The sequence below is a fragment of the Lutra lutra genome, chromosome 1, assembly GCF_902655055.1.
Source record: "Lutra lutra chromosome 1, mLutLut1.2, whole genome shotgun sequence".
NCBI classification, from domain to species: domain Eukaryota; kingdom Metazoa; phylum Chordata; class Mammalia; order Carnivora; family Mustelidae; genus Lutra; species Lutra lutra.
Window position 1 is genome coordinate 138,445,768 of NC_062278.1, and position 20,395 is coordinate 138,466,162.

Here is a 20,395-nt window from a genome sequence, read left to right on the forward strand (position 1 = left end):
TCTTGATCCCTGTTGAAGTCATATTCAGGTTCTAAATGGCATATTATCCCGTGTCTACAGTGTGGATTATGTTTGGATAATTATTTTCTCTGATATGATATGTGCCTTTGGGACACAATCCACCACTCTAAGCAAAAGTGGCCACTGGAAATGCAAACTGATTTAATAATGGTTTCAACAAGCACAATTAAAAAGATCATTTAAAATGATTACTTCTTTATAAGCAGTTAATATAGCAGAAAGATCATGGATGTTTAGTTAGAGAGGTATGGATTTGCCTCTCAGTTCTAAAACTCCCTAAAAGAAGGGAGAAAATTGCTGAAATTCTCTGTTGGGACTCCATCAGTTTAAAAAAAAAAAAAAAGGGCAGAATAATTGTGATAGTTGTATGAAAATAACGTTATGTGAAAGCCTAGTAAAATACTTGACATTTAGTAAGTGTTGACTGCTGTTGAAAATGTTGTTGGTACTCTACCATGTCCCCTTTCTCTGTATGATTCCCATCCTTAGAGTCTGTGTCTATGCCTGAGGCACTGTCCTCTGATCTAGAAGGTCGAAGTCTCCTTCGCTAGCAGTCATGGCAATGGTGGGGAATTCACACTCCCTTGGAGCCGCCCTCTATCCCCTGTTCCAATATGGGGTGTGTTCCACACTGGTCCCAGAGGTTCTCCAGTGGGATTAAGCTCCAGCTGCCTATGGTGATAACTGGCTTGATTAGGCATATCTCATTGGCTGTCTCCACCCTCTGTTCCCCTTCCTGTTCCCTTCTAAAAATATTTACTAGGCCAACATTTAAATAAATCACTTATAGTTAAAGCCATGTCTCAGTGTCTGCTTCTGAGGAGCCTTAACTAAGACTATTTCTTTCTTACCATGTATGTATGCCGTAATAAAGAATGGCACCTTACTTGTAAAGGCACTCAGGTACACTGCAACACTGTACTCTTAGGTCTGTAGCGCATTGAAGTACTGTGCATAGTGGTCAAGAACTTGGGCTCCAACAGCACACATATCTAGTTTAAAATCCTAATACCGCCATATTGAACAAGCTATTTAATTTCTTAGCCTTAGCTTTCTCAACTTTAAAATGGGGATAATAGGGGCTCCTGGGTGGCTCAGTGGATTAAGTGTTTGCCTTCGGCTCAGGTCATGATCTCAGGGTCCTGGGATTGAGCCCCACATCCGGCTCTCTGCTCAGCGGGGAGCCTCCTTCCCCCCCCGAACCCCCCACTCTGCTGGCCTCTCTGCCTACTTGTGCTCTTTCTGTCAAATAAATAAATAAAATCTTTTAAAAAATAAAATGGGGACAATAATTTCTAAATTGTTATGATGATTAATGAAATGATGAATCAAAATATGGATGATAACTATACCTATTCCATGGAGTTAGTGCCTATAAGTGAGATGGAAGATGTACCATCCTAGTACAGTGTCTGGAGCACAGGAAGTTCTCAGTAAAATATAAACATGTGCCAAATTAGTAACGAGAAAACCTCAGTATGGGCTTCATTTTTGCTTCTAGCTAAGTGCTAATACAACATGGTTCATTCATACCAAATTAAGTAAAGTACTATTTTGAATTCCAGGTCTGGTTAGGTATGTGCTAGTCCCTTTTCTCTTTTCTCTATCCATACATCACATCTTAACACACACATATAAATCAGATTTCATAAGCTTATATTTTACCGGGTAGTTTTTCATATTACTAAGGTATTTTATATGGCAAAGAAATTCACCATAGGCTTTCCTTAACATGCTCCTATTCCTTTCATTAAACCTAAAATATCTGTTAATTACCAAATGCTAACCTAAACATTCCAAGAATATATATGTTGTATAAAGCAGGTCACACCTCTACAAACTGTGCACAGATTTGCATCTTAAAAGTCAGTAAATTATTTTAGGAAACCTAAAGAGTAAAATAATTAGAAACTCCCGTTTAGAGTTGAAAGTATGTGATTAAGCAAAATATTGGGCCCATGGTAAGTATTCAATGAAAAATATGTGGATTGAATTATACTAAATTACAGGCTTTTATGGGCATGTTCATTAAGAGTCATTCTATCTTCAAAATTGATCTTCATTCCAAAAATCTACTCTTTTATTTATTTAATCAATTTCACTAAGGACAGGATTATTTTATATCTTTTCTTTTTATGAGAGGGCAATTTATTCAGTATATTAGATTTTACTTTATGTTGCATATGTATTTTTCCTTCAAAATGTTCTTTAGGAAAAAAAAAAAATTGAGCAGAAGCAGACAGACTGTTCTAGGACATCCCTTCCTTTAGAGACAAGTTTCTCCAGCATAAAAAAAGATTGGCTTCCAAATTGGTTAAACTGTTTCTTCTGTACAGTACTGTGACATGTTGTCTTGTTACAGTGAACATGTGCTCTCATTTTGGACGAGCTGTTCTGTGAAAAAGTTTTATTTAGCCCACAGAGCCAATCCCGGGATTTGTGGGTGTTACCTCCTTTGCTTGTTACCAGGTTTTGTCATCATCATTATTGCTTTTGCTCTGTCAGCTGTAACACAGTTTAGTAGCAACCTTTCTTAAAAAACAAGATGTTTCTGAAAATAGACAGAACAGTTGGCTAGACAGAAAAGAGACATCAACAAAAGTAGGTCTGTTGTTCCTCTGTGTTTTGCTCCCTGAATCACTTCTGAGATAGCTTCACACATTGTAAATGAACATGCATTGGATGAGGATATAATCTAATATAATCTGTATGTCCTAATATAAACTTTTATCCTACTTTAGCACAGAAATAAACCTATATGGACACTGATTTGTTTCAGAGAATTCTTAAGTGTTTTACTTCTGTTCAAATTAAGGAGTTTTAACCAAACATATTGACTGGGTTGGCTTGTTTGCTTTTTTTTTTTTTTTTTTTTTTTTTTTTTTTTGGTGAGAAAACTGGCTTCTGTAGTAAATGAATACCTTAATTTAAGATCAATAGATGGATCCAGATATTTCTTCATAGTCTGATTGAGTAGCTGATTCACCCAAGAGGAAGGAGTACCTTTATTATTTCTGATTTTTTTTCTTCCTCTGTGCATCAACTAAAACAAAAATTAGGTCATTCAATATTTACTCTTTGGGTGAAATGACATTTTTCAGCTTCCCAGTAATTAGCAGAAATGACCAATATGGAATAAAGGGACAAATCCCTCTAATCCCTTCCTTGTCCAGCAGAAATAATATGACATCCCTTTCAGAGCACAAGTTGGAAGACGCATGAGAAATAGTCAACCCACTAACCCTTCAGAATCCTATGGTTTTCATATTTGACAATGTTGGGATCTAATGCCTACAGGGGCATTATCCTAAGAAATCAACAACCCGAATATGATGATAAATTCAGATGTTATCTCTGCTTCCTGATTTGACCTTTGTGTCTGGACTGCCTTCTTACAGTGTATATAAATATACCTGTAATATTTTTTATTTTTATTTTTTTTATATATATATTTTTTTTTAAAGATTTTATTTATTTGTCAGAGAGAGAGGGAGAGAGAGCTAGCACAGGCGGACAGAATGGCAGGCAGAGGCAGAGGGAGAAGCAGGCTCCCCGCCAAGCAAGGAGCCCAATGTGGGACTCGATCCCAGGATGCTGGGATCATGACCCGAGCCGAAGGCAGCTGCTTAACCAACTGAGCCACCCAGGCGTCCCCTGTAATATTTTTTAAATACACATTTGATTTGCTTTTGTAATATCTCTTCAATTGCTCTTAGATAAGTTGTCTTTATTTCCAAATCTTTTCTATACAAGATTAAACTAAGTTTTAACCAATCGACCTTTATTACTTCCTCCTCCCCCTCACTTAAACTGCTAAAAAGAGCTTTTTAATCTGATATGTATGAAAGGGCTTCAGGAAGCCATGAGCTAAATGAAAATGAATACAGAGTGGTACAAGTGTCTTCACATGTACTTTGTTCTGACAAAAGGATCACGTCTTTCTTCAGATTCACACAAGGGTGTATAACTCTTCCAATTTTAAGAACTACTGCCTTCGGGATTCTCTCCCTTTTGTTGCTATTAGTTAGGAAATGCTAATCCCTATCTTAAATTTTACTGAATAGATGGGATCACCACCTTCCTTTTCCATTACAGTTCACCTGTGGTCCCTTATTTTCTCTTACCTTTCTGGCTTTTGTACTTTTCTTGTTCCAGTGTAAGTAAGAGAAGCAAGAGAGAGAAAAGAGATATGACACACTAACCCTCTGCCAGTAACAGTAGTTGGCATTTTCATATGTGGCACATCATTTGATCCACTACAGCCTTATAAGTTAGACAGTATCCTTGTGTTTACAGATGAGAAAAGTGAAGTTCAAAGAAGTTAGTCATTCCTATAGCCTATACATGGAAGAATCCAGATTTAAATCTGTGTTGAATCTAGTGCTGGGGAGGAAATTTTTTCCTTCTTCCCTGTTATGTTCTTTGGCTAGCCTAATAATTACGTTGACACACGACAATCAAACAGAAGAACAATTTAATTTAGTACATATAGAAGTCTCATGTAGACTTGAGGGGGTCAAAGACAGGCAGCTGAGGTTTATATGCCATCCTGAGCTAAGGCAAAAGGGCTGCAAAGGGAAGGAAGACAATTCTTTGGAGGATAAGAAGAGCAAATGTTTGGTAAACAAATGTTTGCTATTCTGATATAAAAAGTTATCCCTGGTAATAGCTCCCTTCTTGGTACAGGACCCTTATCTAAATTCTTTTAGGTAGTTGAGAGGGAAGTAAAAGGCTCTTCTTGAGTCTGTTAAGCCTTGATTGTCTTCACCTCAAATAATTCACATGCCAAAGTGGCACATTCTAGGGAAGTCTGCTCTGAACCCCATCACTAAAGTTCATTCCTTCACAAAGCCTACCCAGACAGAGTAAATGGACATAGTTTACTAACAGCATCACCTTTTACAATGTCTAACTTACATTCTGTTATTATTCTCTATTATCAAAACATACTTTCATTATTCTAGGACAGATTTACAAATGCACATGTGCTGTTTTATTTCATCAGTGTTGTCATACTGTCTCATACTGTGACAGAGTGCAAGAATCATTTATACATTCATTAATTCATTCACTTTTTAAAGTAACATTTATTAAAACTTACTCCTATCAGTGCTTTAATAAGTTCTGGAATAGTGGTTCTAGGTTATATCTTCACATTAGATTCTACTGGGAAACCTTTGAAAAAATGCCAGTACCTGGTCTTGGCAACAGAAATTCTGATGCAGTTAGTGGAGGTGGCACTTGGGCAGTGTCTTTTTTAAAAAGTTTTCCCAGTCATGGCCAGTGTTGAGAACCATTGTTCCGGAGTAGTGGCTTTTCAAATCATGGTCCCCTCCATCTGCAGCATCAGCATCATGTGGGAACCTATTACAAAGGCAGATTCTCAGCCCCTCCCCCCAACCTCTTGAACTGTACCAGAAACTCCAGGGATAGGACTTAGCTATCTCTGTTTAACAAGCCCTCTAGATGTTTCTGAGGCAAGCTAAAGGTTGAGAAACACTTCTCTAGAGACATAGGATGAAAAAGGCACGATACTTGCCACTAAGCAATTATCCTCCATCTCAAGGAGTTCCCAGTTATTTAAAATATGCATTTTAATTACCTAGCACAGTTCCATAATCTATAACTTTAGTTGATAATGACAGCATTATTACTACTTAAAAAGTGTAATGACTTTGATCTCTTCTGGGGCAGCCATTAAATGAAGAGTTTATAAGAAAGTTGTGGTCAGTGAATAATTCTCTTAACAAAAGTCTTATGAAGTTTACGGGTTCAGCTGAATCGTCACAGTGTTTTGTAACATACACGCAGACAGTGAAAGAGATAGGATTTTGAAATACAAAACCTTAGAGGATAAGTATTTCCAAGGAAGGGTTTTTTTTTTTTTAAGTTTTTTTAATTATTTATTTATTTGTTAGAGAGAGCGAGTGAGCACAGGCAGACAGAGTGGTAGGCAGAGGCAGAGGGAGAAGAGGCAGAGGGAGAAGAGGCAGAGGGAGAAGCAGGCTCCCTGCCAAGCAGGGAGCCCAATGTGGGACTCGATCCCAGGACGCTGGGATCTTGACCTGAGCCTAAGGCAGCCGCTTAACCAACTGAGCCACCCAGGAAAGATTTTAAGGTGGTCTTTGTGTTGTGTTTCTGTTCTATTATTATCAATACCATACTTGCTATTACAGTACCAGCTTTATTAATGTAGCTTTTTTACAGCTTTATGACAGCATAATTTACATACAATAAACTGCATATACTTAAAGCACTTAATTTGATTAGTTGGGGCTCATATATACACGAGGAGTATAAAACAGCAGCAAGGGGCACTCCAGTTCCATTGCAAGTAACTGTTAGTTGTGCAGATCTCCCCCTCCATCCCCAAAGGCAGGATGGGGTTCCAGAGAAGGTTTCCTGAGGAAGGTAACATGAGCTATTTATAAGCCAACTAGATGTCAGCCCAAGTGGATAAAATGTGGCAAGGTTGTACAGTGTTTCTCATCTGTGTGAAGTCTAGATTCTTGTGGTTGCTGCTATTTGTCATCATGTAGGGTTTAAAAATACCTACTAGACATTTTTGTCTCTTAAAATTCCAATTGAGAAAGGTGCTGAACAACACTCTTACTGACAGTAGCAATCTCAGTTTCTATCTCTACAGGTAATCTCCAGTATTAGGGTAACTCGTTTAGTTTTGACTACCCATCTGCTCTTGAAGGCCCACTTCTCTGCTGTGTCTTACACAGAACAGCTTGCATAAAAGTGATATTTTTGCTTTGTAGCAATGTAATCTCATTCCTAGCCTTTAACTTCCTTTTAACTTTTCTCTCTTCTTTCTCCTGAGCAAATTAGTATGTCCTTATATGTTCATTTATGATTACAGCCAGGTGCTTATACTGGGACTTTACTCTTTGAGCTTAAGTTCTCATTCTTTCTTCCATTGCAGGCTGGCTTCATGAGTTGGGAAAGAGACTAGAATCTCCATACTACGGCAACAATACCTTAGGGGGCCCATCTATCCGAAGTGCCTATATTGCCGCTCTGTACTTCACCCTCAGCAGCCTCACCAGCGTTGGGTTTGGGAATGTCTCTGCTAACACGGATGCGGAAAAGATCTTCTCCATCTGCACCATGCTGATTGGTGGTAAGGGAAATTCTTCTTTCACACCAAGAGAATATGCCATACTATTGCTGTTCTGTTTATTCAGTCCTAAAACACAGTAGAGACATATTATTAAAATCAGAAGAGTTTAAAAGCACTAGTTAGAAAATCAGTGACAAACACTTTAATATGCATATAGATTAGCAGCGAAAGTCTATGATGTCAAGGAATTCCATTTTCTGGACAGATGAAGTAACCATTTACTTGACGGTTGATTTTGAAAGGATAGGAACTTAGTTTTCTCAATGTACTGTTTACCCTTAGTGTTTGTGAATTACATGAGTCTGAATTCCAGGTATATGTTTGAAACTCCATTTTATAATCTCAAACAGGTCACTGTTATCAAATTTTATTAATCCTAATACAGTAAATTAAGGATGTTTGATAGATCACTTAGTTAAAAATAAAACAAAAACAAAGAAAACATCCAATACAATAATAAATATTTAACATTTTGAAATTGTTTTTTTTTGTTTCTTTCCCTGTGCTAAATGCTTCAGTACAATACCCAGAGTAAATCTAAAAGGAAAAATCTATGGGTTGGGCACTATTACTATCCCTTTTAACGAACAGACAAACTAATATACTATTGTTTGGGAGCTCCAAACCTAACCTTCTGTGCTGTGCTTTGTAACGCTGGGGTTGGACTCTGCGAACCTCCTTTTTCCTTGCCAGCCCACTTCAGTTACTTCCGCCCCTACGGGCGCCAGAGGAAGACTGGGAAGCCGGAGGCAGAGCGAGGAGACTGCCTGCTTCTGATGTGTCTGATGTACCTCAGGGGCAGACCACCTCAATCAGCAGCAGGTGGTCCCAGCATTCAGCATCTTCAGGCATGCCCAGAACCACCTCATTGGGTCTTGGAGATCCCTGCATCTGTTGGGAGCGCCTCCGCATCCAAAGTCAGAGCCCTGGTATCTTATAGCTCTTCATGGCTCCTCTTTTGGGCTTCTATGTTCTGATAAGTGCGCTTCTCCCCCCTTGTTTATCCATCTCCAAGGACAGAAACTCCTTCTTGCGGTTATTATATCCACATTACCTCTATACTCTCTTTTTTTTTTTTTTTTTTTTAAACACAAATATCCATAGCAGCTTTATTCGTAACAACCAAAAACTGGAAACAACCCAAATGGCCATCAGGAAATGAATGAACAAATTTTGTTATTTCCACAGTGGAATATTGTTCAGCCACACCCCCCCCCCCAAAAAAAGAACCACTGATATATAATGAACATGTTACATAAATCTCAAAATAATTTATGCTGAAAGACACCAGACCAAAAAAAAAAAAAAAATACACAAAATAGGATATTTTTATAAAATCCTAGAAAAGCAAAACTCATCCAAAGTGACAGCAGATCAGCACTTGCTGTGAAAAGCTAGGAGAGGGATTACCAAGGGGCATAAGTAATTTTGGGGGGTTATGGCTCTGCTTATTATCTTGACTGTGGTGACTGTTTCACTGGTATATACATAAGTCATCACTTAGCAATGGTATTATAATAAATAACACTATTGTTTACCAGGTTCTAGTCATTGTTCTAAGCACTCCTGCATGTATTAATCCTCAACACAAACATATGAGGTAGACCATCATCCAGATTTTACAGATAAGGAAATGAGTAGTGTCTGCAACTTAACCAAGGTAATCACACCTGGGCTCACACCTGGCTCTCTATTACTATCCACTACTCTGCTTCCTGCAGTGGGCAAAGTCAAGCAGCTTGCAAAAGAGGGATGCTAAAACAGAACACATTAATATCTCCCCTTGTTTCCACTGGTAACAGAAAATAATGGACGCTTCCTCTGTGATAAGAGAGAACTAAGTGAAGTTGCAAGGAAATGCTTCCTGCTGTGAGGTCACTTGGAAGAGCAATGAGATGGATGAATTTTTGATAAATAGGGCCTTGCATTTGACTCAAAGGGTATATATACCCCAACTTTTGCAAAGGCACAGACTACAACCAAGCACTGAGAAGTGACTATAGAGTAAGTGGTGTGGGTGGGCACTGCACCTGAGGTAGCTCTCTGAAAACCTGTAGCCCACTAGGAATATCCTCCAAAATACAGATGGCTCCACAGGGATAAGGGCCCTCTGTTTCTGAGTTTAGGAGACTCCTAATATAGACTATGATAGGGTGTCCACGTTATCTTTTTCTTTTCTGGTTGATCCCTTGTTTAGTATTGCACACCTAAGAATGAATGCATGGGAGACAAAGGTTCAAAATCTAAAAGTTTATACTCAATTCACATTTGAGAGTATTGAATACTGGGTGGAACTTATTTTCCCTTAGAATTTTGCAGGAATATGCCACTGTCCTCTAACTTTCAAGACTGCTGTTATGAAATCCAGTGCAGTCTTATTCCTGAACTTTTGTTTTCTCTAGAACCTTTTAAAGATCTCCTCTTAAAGCCTGGAGTTTTGGTAATTCACAGTGGTGTTCTCTGATGTAGGTCCTCCCACCCATCCCTAAGGGGCACTCAGGTACACCACAAACTCCAGAGTCACAGCCAGTTACATTTCTCTGTACATTTGAGTTTGGGGCTTTGTTTCTTCTTTTCTAACTGTAAAGAGCGCGCTGGTGAAGAACCTGAAAGGAGAGAAACAAAGAGGCACAGCACTCCCAGCTGCAGACAACCTTACTCTTGCACAGGTATCTTCTGTGTGTGTAGTTTCCGATGCAGAGTAAATCGTCCACACCAGCTGAAGGTTTTTCCACACACCTCACACTCTTACGGTTTCTCACCGGTGTGAACTCGCTCGTGATGGACCAGGGTGATTTTCTGACTAAAGGCCTTCCCACACTCCTTACATTCAAAAGGTTTCTCCCCTGTGTGAATGCGCTGATGCTGAGTCAAGGCTGTGGGGGAGCTTAGCCGTTTCCCGCACTCTTTACATTCGTAGTGTTTCTCCCCAGTGTGCACTCGCTGATGGACGATAAAGCTTGAGCTACAACTGAAAGTCTTCCAACATTCATTACATTCATAGAGTTTCTCCCCAGTGTGGAACCTCTGGTGCTGGAGGAAAACAGAACTGCTAATGAAGGCCTTGCCGCACTCCTTACATTCATAGGGCTTCTCTCCAGTGTGGATTCTCTGATGCTGAATCAAGGCCGTGTCTGAACTTAAACCTTTTCCACATTCTTTACATTTAAATGGTTTCTTTCCAGTGTGAATTACCTGATGCCGAATAAGTAATGAGTTGTATCTGAAGGCTTTTCCACATTCTTTGCATTTGAAAGACCTTTCACCAGTGTGACATCCCTGAAAATCTGCCATTCGACTAAAATATCTGCCACATTTTCTACATTCATATGATATCTGACCACTAGGAACTGTCTGATCCATGAGTTGTGTGCTAACATTAATATTTTCCCCAGATTTCTCACAGTGCTCCCCACTCCCGATAGTGCAGTCATCGCGATGGCTGGTTGGCCCAGCTGTGAAATCTCTCCTCTTTGACATGATCTTCTTAGCTATCCAGTGACCATGCTGTTGCTCTAGGCTGCTCCCAAAGTCCAGGCGCTGGGGAACGTTCCCTGGCAGCCCTCCTAATGTCAGTCTGTGGGACTCCATTTCTTTAGAAATGTGTTCCTTTGGAGTTGATTCTTCCTTCTCAGCTCTGGCCTCACCTCCTGGACAGATGCCTCTGAGAGCTTCCCTGCCCGCAGGCTCCCAGGGTTCCAGGCCCCATGGCAGCTCCCCTCGCTCTAGCTGGGAGACCAGAACAGGTCTGGTGAATAGAAAAGCCAGGGAAGCCACATTTGCATAATTCTCCAGCATCACCTCTCGGTACAGGGCCCTCTGTGAAGGGTCCAGGATAACCCATTCATTCTGGGTGAAGTACACAGCCACGTCCTCAAAGGTCACTGGCTCCTGGCGCCACATGATCTGGAGCATGGCTGGGGTCCCCACTTCACACAGCGCCTTCGGGGTTCGAGGTGAGGCTGCGCTCCCGGGAAACTCTATACTCTCTTTTTTACTCATTTAACTCTCTAGCCCCAGGAAAACCAGTTCCCTATAGTGAATTTCCTCTGTTGAAACCTTTTGTTTAATTTCCCTTTTCTGAACCTCCTAACATACAGGATTGACACCATTCTTATTAACATTTTTCAGATGATAAATCTAAAGCTTGGAGAAACAAAGTAACTTTCCCAATGTCATACCATCTGTAAGATAAAGAGGCAAGGTTTGAAGCCAAATAAATGCTTATTTCCATCTATAAACACCTAATCGGAAACTTACTGAATTACAAGACGGCTCTCATGGAATAGTAGGAGATGTGAATGTTTACCTGGATCAAGTATTCATTCTTCTTAGGCCAGAATTCTTAAACTAGGGTTCTATCAGTATTTTCGGCCCCATATGTTTCTCCTATTTTATCATGTTCTTTTAATGGCCTTAATCCCAGCTATCTCTTAGAGTTTCAAACCATATAATAGGGGATGGTTCCTACCACCTTCCTTGTGTGGGAGATATAAAATGAGTATTTGGGGCTTTAAGCAATGACTCATCCAGCGTATGTTGAAATCAAAGAAGTATCAGCCAGCCCTTCCCTCAAGGAACTTATGATCCAGTTTGGAAGAGATGGGCTGAAAGACATGGAAAGAGTTGTAATAATAGCAGGCAGTAAATGCTAAGTGCCAAATCAGTTAGGGAAGTTCAGAGGCAGTGACAAAGCACGGGTCAGGGATCGGGAGAATTTCTTGGAAAGGCAGTGCTGTGGAAGAGTTGCTGAAGTGGCGTGCTGGGACTGCTGCAATTTTCACAGACTGTTGGCTGAGGTACAGCAGCAACAGCCCAGGGAGCAGAGAACAGGAACTCTCGTTTTCTAAAGAGCTGCAAAGTGCCAGACACCGGGGTGGCTGTTTTATGCCCAGTATTATGACTTCTCTAATCACCAGTATCCTTGACTGCCCATCTTTCAGCTTAGCAAAATGACAAGCATTTTGCCAATATACACAGTTTATACTTATTTAATATTTGCCCATGTTTCTTCTATTCCTGGTGGAAATCTGAGGAAATGCTCAAGTGCTCAAGGCTTAACCTACTGATTTGACATTTCAAGAACCTGCTAGATAACTGAGCTTTTATTCTCTATTGATCCACATACTATATTGTGAATGGTCCTGCATCAGAAATGGGTAAGGCATAAATTATTCCCTGCTATTCGCTGTAAGTAGAAAGCAATGCTGGTCCCAGGGCCAACAGATAGGGGAAATAATCAGATAATGTTACTTTGTCACTTATTAAATATTCGTTGATCAAATTATACTGGTGCAAAACCAGTACTCATTTGTCAGTGGCATTAAAGCATTTAGGTGACTTGAATAGCACTGAGGAAACCATTGCTTTCGAATGGCAAATGGCATCTAAGTAACCTGAATTCATTAGTTAAAGCTTCTCAAATTTGTGTTTGTAGGAAATAACTGTATTATTGTGACAATTACCCTAGGCTAGAAGAAATGATGCCTGCATTTTAATATTTCCTAATTAACTAACTACCATAACTTCAAGAGCTAATCATAAGTACTCACAATATGGAACATTTTGTTCATTTACTTCTCTTAACACTGTAGGATAGAAGTTACTAACACCTTAATTTAGATATAAGGCAGCAGAGGTTTAGTGAGTTCAAATGCCAGAATTCACTGAGACCTAGCAAACTTTTTTTTCCCCTGAGTATCTTTTTTTTTAAATTTAATTTTGTTTTTTATAAGCATATAAAATATTTTTATCCCCAGGGGTACAGGTCTGTGAATCGCCAGGTTTACACACTTCACAGCACTCACCACACACATACCCTCCCCAGTGTCCATAACCCCACCCCCACTCACCCAACCCCCCTCCCCCAATCAACCCTCAGTTTGTTTTATGTGATGAAGAGTCACTTATGGTTTGTCTCCCTCCCAATCCCATCTTGTTTCATTTACTCTTCTACGACCCCCTTAACCCCCCATGTTGCATCTCCTCTCCCTCATATCAGGGAGATCATATGATAGTTGTCTTTCTCCAATTGACTTATTTCACTAAGCATGATACCCTCTAGTTCCATCCATGTCATCGCAAATGGCAAGATTTCATTTCTTTTGATGGCTGCATAGTATTCCATTGTGTATATATACCACATCTTCCTTATCCATTCATCTGTTGATGGACATCTAGGTTCTTTCCATAGTTTGCCTATTGTAGACATTGCTGCTATAAAATTTGGGTGCACGTGCCCCTTCGGATCACTACGTTTGTATCTTTAGGGTAAATACCCAATAGTGCAATTGCTGGGTCGTAGGGTAGTTCTATTTTCAACATTTTGAGGAACCTCCATGCTGTTTTCCAGAGTGGTTGCACCAGCTTGCATTCCCACCAACAGTGTAGGAGGGTTCCCCTTTCTCCGCATCCTCGCCAGCATCTGTCATTTCCTGACTTGTTAATTTTAGCCATTCTGACTGGTGTGAGGTGATATCTCATGGTGGTTTTGATTTGTATTTCCCTGATGCCGAGTGATATGGAGCACTTTTTCACGTGTCTGTTGGCCATCTGGATGTCTTCTTTGCAGAAATGTCTGTTCATGTCTTCTGCCCATTTCTTGATTGGATTATTTGTTCTTTGGGTGTTGAGTTTGCTAAGTTCTTTATAGATTTTGGACACTAGCCCTTTGTCTGATATGTCGTTTGCGAATATCTTCTCCCATTCTGTCAGTTGTCTTTTGGTTTTGTTAACTGTTTCCTTTGCTGTGCAAAAGCTTTTGATCTTGATGAAGTCCCAATAGTTCATTTTTGCCCTTGCTTCCCTTGCCTTTGGCGATGTTCCTAGGAAGAAGCTGCTGCGGCTGAGGTCAAAGAGGTTGCTGCCTGTGTTCTCCTCAAGGATTTTGATGGATTCCTTTCTCACATTGAGGTCCTTCATCCATTTTGAGTCTATTTTCGTGTGTGGTGTAAGGAAATGATTCAATTTCATTTTTCTGCATGTGGCTGTCCCAATTTTCCCAACACCATTTATTGAAGAGGCTGTCTTTTTTCCATTGGACATTCTTTCCTGCTTTGTCAAAGATGAGTTGACCATAGAGTTGAGGGTCTATTTCTGGGCTCTCTATTCTGTTCCTTTGATCTATGTGTCTGTTTTTGTGCCAGTACCATGCCATCTTGATGAAGACAGCTTTGTAATAGAGCTTGAAGTCCGGAATTGTGATGCCACCAACTTTGGCTTTCTTTTTCAATATTCCTTTGGCTATTCGAGGTCTTTTCTGGTTCCATATAAATTTTAGGATTATTTGTTGATTTCTTTGAAAAAAAAATGGATGGTACTTTGACAGGAATTGCATTAAATGTGTAGATTGCTTTAGGTAGCATAATATTTTCACAATATTTATTCTCCCAATCCAGGAGCATGGAACATTTTTCCATTTCTTTGTGTCTTCCTCAATTTCTTTCATGAGTACTTTATAGTTTTCTGAGTATAGATTCTTAGCCTCTTTGGTTAGGTTTATTCCTAGGTAGCTTATACTTTTGGGTGAAATTGTAAACGGGATTGACTCCTTAATTTCTCTTTCTTCTGTCTTGTTGTTGGTGTAGAGAAATGCAACTGATTTCTGTCCATTGATTTTATATCCTGACACTTTACTGAATTCCTGTACAAGTTCTAGCAGTTTTGGAATGGAGTCTTTTGGGTTTTCCACATATAGTATCATATCATCTGCGAAGAGTGATAGCTTGACTTCTTCTTTGCCAATTTGGATGCCTTTAATTTCCTTTTGTTGTCTGATTGCTGAGGCTAGGACTTCTAGTACTATGTTGAATAGCAGTGGTGATAATGGACATCCCTGCCGTGTTCCTGACCTTAGCGGAAAAGCTTTCAGTTTTTCTCCATTGAGAATGATATTTGCGGTGGGTTTTTCATAGATGGCTTTGATAATATTAAGGTATGTACCCTCTATCCCTACACTTTGAAGAGTTTTGATCAGGAAGGGATGCTGTACTTTGTCAAATGCTTTTTCAGCATCTATGGAGAGTATCATATGGTTCTTGTTCTTTCTTTTATTAATGTGTTGTATCACATTGATTGATTTGCGGATGTTGAACCAAACTTCCAGCCCTGGAATAAATCCCACTTGGTCGTGGTGAATAATCCTTTTAATGTACTGTTGAATCCTATTGGCTAGTATTTTGGTGAGAATTTCTGCATCTGTGTTCATCAAGGATATTGGTCTGTACTCTTTTTTGATGGGATCCTTGTCTGGTTTTGGCATCAAGGTGATGCTGGCCTCCTAAAATGAGTTTGGAAGTTTTCCTTCCATTTCTAATTTTTGGAACAGTTTCAGGAGAATAGGAATTAGTTCTTCTTTAAATGTTTGGTAGAATTCCCCCGGGAAGCCGTCTGGCCCTGGGCTTTTGTTTGTTTGGAGATTTTTGATGACTGTTTCAATCTCCTTACTGGTTATGGGTATGTTCAGGCTTTCTATTTCTTCCTGGTTCAGTTGTGGTAGTTTAGATGTCTCTAGGAATGCATCCATTTCTTCCAGATTGTCAAATTTGTTGGCGTAGAGTTGCTCATAGTATGTTCTTATAATTGTCTGTATTTCTTTGGTGTTGGTTGTGATCTCTCCTCTTTCATTCATGATTTTAATTATATGGGTCCTTTAAGATGAGTTTCTTATAGGCAACATATAGATGGGTTTTGTTTTTTTATCCATTCTGATACCCTGTGTCTTTTGATTGGGACATTTAGCCCATTAACATTCACGGTAACTATTGAGAGATATGAATTTAGTGCCATTGTACTGCCTGTAAGGTGACTGTTACTGTATATTGTCTCTGTTCCTTTCTGATCTACTACTTTTAGGGTCTCTCTTTGCTTAGAGGACCCCTTTCAATATTTCCTGTAGAGCTGGTTTGGTGTTTGCAAATTCTTTCAGTTTTTGTTTGTCCTCGAAGCTTTTAATCTCTCCTTCTATTTTCAATGATAGCCTACTGGATATAGTATTCTTGGCTGCATGTTTTTCTCGTTTAGTGCTCTGAATATATCATGCCAGCTCTTTCTGTCCTGCCAGGTCTCTGTGGATAAGTCTGCTGCCAATCTAATATTTTTATGATTGTACGTTACAGACTTCTTTTCCCAGGCTGCTTTCAGGATTTTCTCTTTGTCACTAAGACTTGTAACTTTTACTATTAGGTGACGGGGTGTGGACCTATTCTTATTGATTTTGAGTGGGGTTCTCTGAACCTCCTGGATTTTGATGCTTGTTCCCTTTGCCATATTGGGGAAATTCTCTCCAATAATTCTCTCCAATATACCTTCTGCTCCCCTCTCTCTTTCTTCTTCTTCTGGAATCCCAATTATTCTAATGTTGTTTTGTCTTATGGTATCACTTATCTCTCGAATTCTCCCCTCGTGGTCCAGTAGTTGTTTGTCCCTCTTTTGCTCAGCTTCTTTATTCTCTGTCATTTGGTCTTCTATATCGCTAATTCTTTCTTCTGCCTCATTTATCCTAGCAGTGAGAGCCTCCATTTTTTATTGTACCTCATTAATAGCTTTTTTAATTTCAACTTGGTTAGATTTTAGTTCTTTTATTTCTCCATAAAGGGCTTTTATATCTCCCGAGAGGGTTTCTCTAATATCTTCCATGCCTTTTTCGAGCCCGGCTAGAACCTTGAGAATCGTCATTCTGAACTCTAGATCTGACACATTACCAATGTCTGTATTGATTAGGTCCCTAGCCTTTGGTACTGCCTCTTGTTCTTTTTTTTGTGGTGAATTTTTCCGCCTTGTCTTTTTATCCAGATGAGAGTATATGAAGGAGCAAGTAAAATACTAAAATGGTGGCAACAACCCCAGGAACATATGCTTTCACCAAATCAGAAGAGATCCCAAATCGTGAGGGGGGAGAAAGGGGATAAAAAGAGGTTCAGAAAGAAAAAAAAGAAGAAACAATTAAAAAAAAGAAAACGAATAAAGAAAAAATATAAAAAAGAAAAAATATATATATATGAGATAAACTAGCTAAAAAATGTTAAAAAAGAAAAGGGTAAAAGTTAAAAAAAATTTTGGCAGAAAAAGAGAAAAAAAATTGAAAAAAAAATTTAAATTAACTGCAAGGCTAAAGAATCATGGGAAGAAAGCCATGAATTCTGTGCTTTGCTTTCTCCTCCTCTGGAATTCCGCTGCTCTCCTTGGTATTGAAACTGCACTCCTTGGTAGGTGAACTTGGTCCTGGCTGGGTTTCTCGTTGATCTTCTGGCGGAGGGGCCTGTTGTAGTGATTCTCAAGTGTCTTTGCCCCAGGCGGAGTTGCACCACCCTTACCAGGGGCCGGGCTGAGTAAGCTGTTCGGGTTTGCTTTTGGGAGCTTTTGTTCCCTGAGCACTTTCTGTATAGTTCCGGAGGATGGGAATGAAGATGGCGGCCTCCTAGTCTCTGGCCCGGAAGAGCCAAGAGCCCGGGGCCCCACTCCTCAGTGCGCCCTCAGAGAACAGCGTGCAATTACTCCTGTCACCCTGGCCTCCAGCCGCAGTCCGAGCTGACCGAGCCTGCGACCGGTTCAAGGTAACCCCAAGCTGTGAGCTCACTCCTCGGCTCTGTCTCTGTAGCTGGCTTCCCCATTCTAATACCTGTAAGCTCTGCGACACTCAGACACCCCTGATCCTTCTGTGACCCTGCAGGACCTGAGGCCACGCTGACCCCGCATGGGCTTCACCCCGGTTAAGCCTCTGGAGCGATGTCCCTCAGCGGAATAGACTTTTAAAAGTCCTGATTTTGTGCTCCGTTGCTCCGCCGCTTGCCAGGAGCCGGCCCCTCCCCCGCGGTCTATCTTCCCGTCGCTTTGGATTCACTTCTCCGCCAGTCCTACCTTGCAGAAAGTGGTTGATTTTCTCTTTCTAGAATTGCTGTTCTTCTTCTCTTCGATCTCCCGTTGGATTTGTAGGTGTTTGCAATCTTTAGATAAGCTATCTAGCTGATCTCCTGCTACCTGAAGTACTCTCAGCCTACTACTTCTCCGCCATCTTGACTCCTCCTCAGACCTAGCAAATGTTTTACAAAATATCCATTTTATTATATACTATAAATTAATTGTATTCCCTTAATTTCTATAAATATACACAAATAATTTATTTTTTTTAAATTTAAGTATATATTGGGACACCTGGGTGGCTCGGTCGGTTAAGTGGCTGCCTTCAGCTCAGGTCATGATCCCAGGGTCCGGGAATCAAGTCTCGCATCGGGGTTCCTTGCTCAGCAGGAAGCCTGCTTCTCCCTCTGCCTTCTCTGCCTGCTGCTCCCCCTGCTTGTGCTCTCTCTCTCTGACAAATAAATAAATAAAATCTTTAAAATAAATAAATAAATAAATTTATGTATGTATTACTACAGAATCAAGTGTGAGGTAACTTATTAGGAATCTCCATCCAAGGCTAATGAAATAACTAATTACAGAGATACAATATTTACTACAAAAGCAGGCAGTAACAATATTAAATGTTGCAGGTAACTGCCAAAACCCCAGATAATTATCTAGGGCACAGGCACTCACTGGCTGAGTGAGGAGGCGGGAGGAAGGGGAAGCTTTCATGTGAGCAGCTGTAATGACAATGTGTGGAAACCACTGATTTGTGGGAAGATTTATTAAAACTATCAAAGAGATCCAGCAAAAATAATGAGAAAAAAAAGCATACCTGGACAAATCTATGTAAACATTGAGAACACCCAACACAAAAGAGTAACCTTAAAAGTTTCAAACAATTATTACAATTAATGACCGAATATTGTAAAGCTGACAGATATATAAGTTCAATATGCATAAATTAATAGTATTTCTAGATGCTAGTAACAATTAGAAAATAAAATATAAGAAGTGATTTTAAAAATATCAAATATGAAATGTACAATTCTGCTATACCAAAAACTACAAAACATTGTTGAGAAAATTTACAAATGGTCTAAAATAATGGAAGGATATACAATGGTGATAGTTTTAAGACTCAGTATTATAAATATACCAGTTTTACCCAAATTAATCTGAAGATTCAATGCAATGTCAATGCGAATTCTAGTAGATGTGTGTTTAGGTCTGTTGGTGGGTATGTGTGTGTGTGTGTGTGTGTGTGTGTGTGTGTTTGAAAAATGACAAGATATTTCTAATAGCTAAAACCAGTCAAAGCAATTGTAAAGAAAAACAAAATTGGAAGATTTGCACTACAGATATCAAGATGCATTGTAACATTACAGCAATTAAGAAAGTGCATGATAGGGGCACCTGAGCGACTCAGTCAGTTAAGCATCCACCTCTTGATTTCAGTTCAAGTCATGATCTAGGGTCCTGGGATTGAGCCCTGTGTTTGGCTCTGTGCTTCGCAGGGAATATACTTGAGATTCTAGCTCTCCCTCTGTCCCTCCCCTCTACTTTCTTTCTTTCTCTCTCTCTCAAATAATAAGTAAATCTTAAAAAAAAAAAAAAGAAAAGAAAAAGAAAGGAAGCACATGTTAGCTCAGGAACAGACAAATAAGACATCTGGAATAGAAGAGTTCAGAAATAGGCCCATGCACATATGGTCACTTTATTATGACATAGGTGACATGCGGTGTGAAAGGGGAATGATGATTCTTTCAATAAATGTTGCTGGGTCAAATCTATATCCGGGTGTTGAAAAACAACCTTGACAACTTCTAAAACTGTACATTAAGATTAATTCCTCCTGGAGCCCTAACCACAAATGGATAAGTTGAACTACAGAATTTGTATTTATAAAAAAACATTATTTAAAGAGCATAAAGAGAGCCAGAGGGTAGGAGACAGTATTTGCAAATATTTACCTGACGAAAGACTCTTACCTATTATATATAAAGACTGTCTACAAATCAATAAGAGCAGACAATCCAAAAATGCATAGAAACCTTAAAAAGTACTTCACAAACAGATTTCCAGGCATAGAGACAATACAAATATAAAAAGGTGCTCAACATCATTCATCAAGGACATGTAAATTCAGGTCAAAATTAGATAGCATTTATATTCACTGGAATGCTACTCTTAAAAACAATGACAACCCCAGCGTCTGAGAGGATATGAAACATCTTGACTTCTCCTATACAATCGATGGGATGCATGTGGTACAAGAGTTTTGTTGATATCTACCAAAGCAGAACATACTGGTACTCTGCCACTCAACGCTTCTACTTCTGAGTATTTATCCAATGGAGTACTCATATATATACCGAGAGAGAGACAGAGACAGATAAATGC

The 20,395-nt window shown here is 39.6% G+C and overlaps 1 protein-coding gene across 1 annotated transcript in view; it reads left to right on the plus strand.

The window, feature by feature from the left end:
* Positions 1–20,395, plus strand: part of KCNH8 (potassium voltage-gated channel subfamily H member 8) — a 385,143-nt gene that overhangs the window by 294,089 nt on the left and 70,659 nt on the right. Inside the window, exon 8 of the mRNA XM_047737762.1 lies at positions 6,953–7,150. Within this exon, the coding sequence (XP_047593718.1) occupies positions 6,953–7,150 (198 nt within the window). The remainder of the gene's footprint in view (positions 1–6,952; positions 7,151–20,395) is intronic.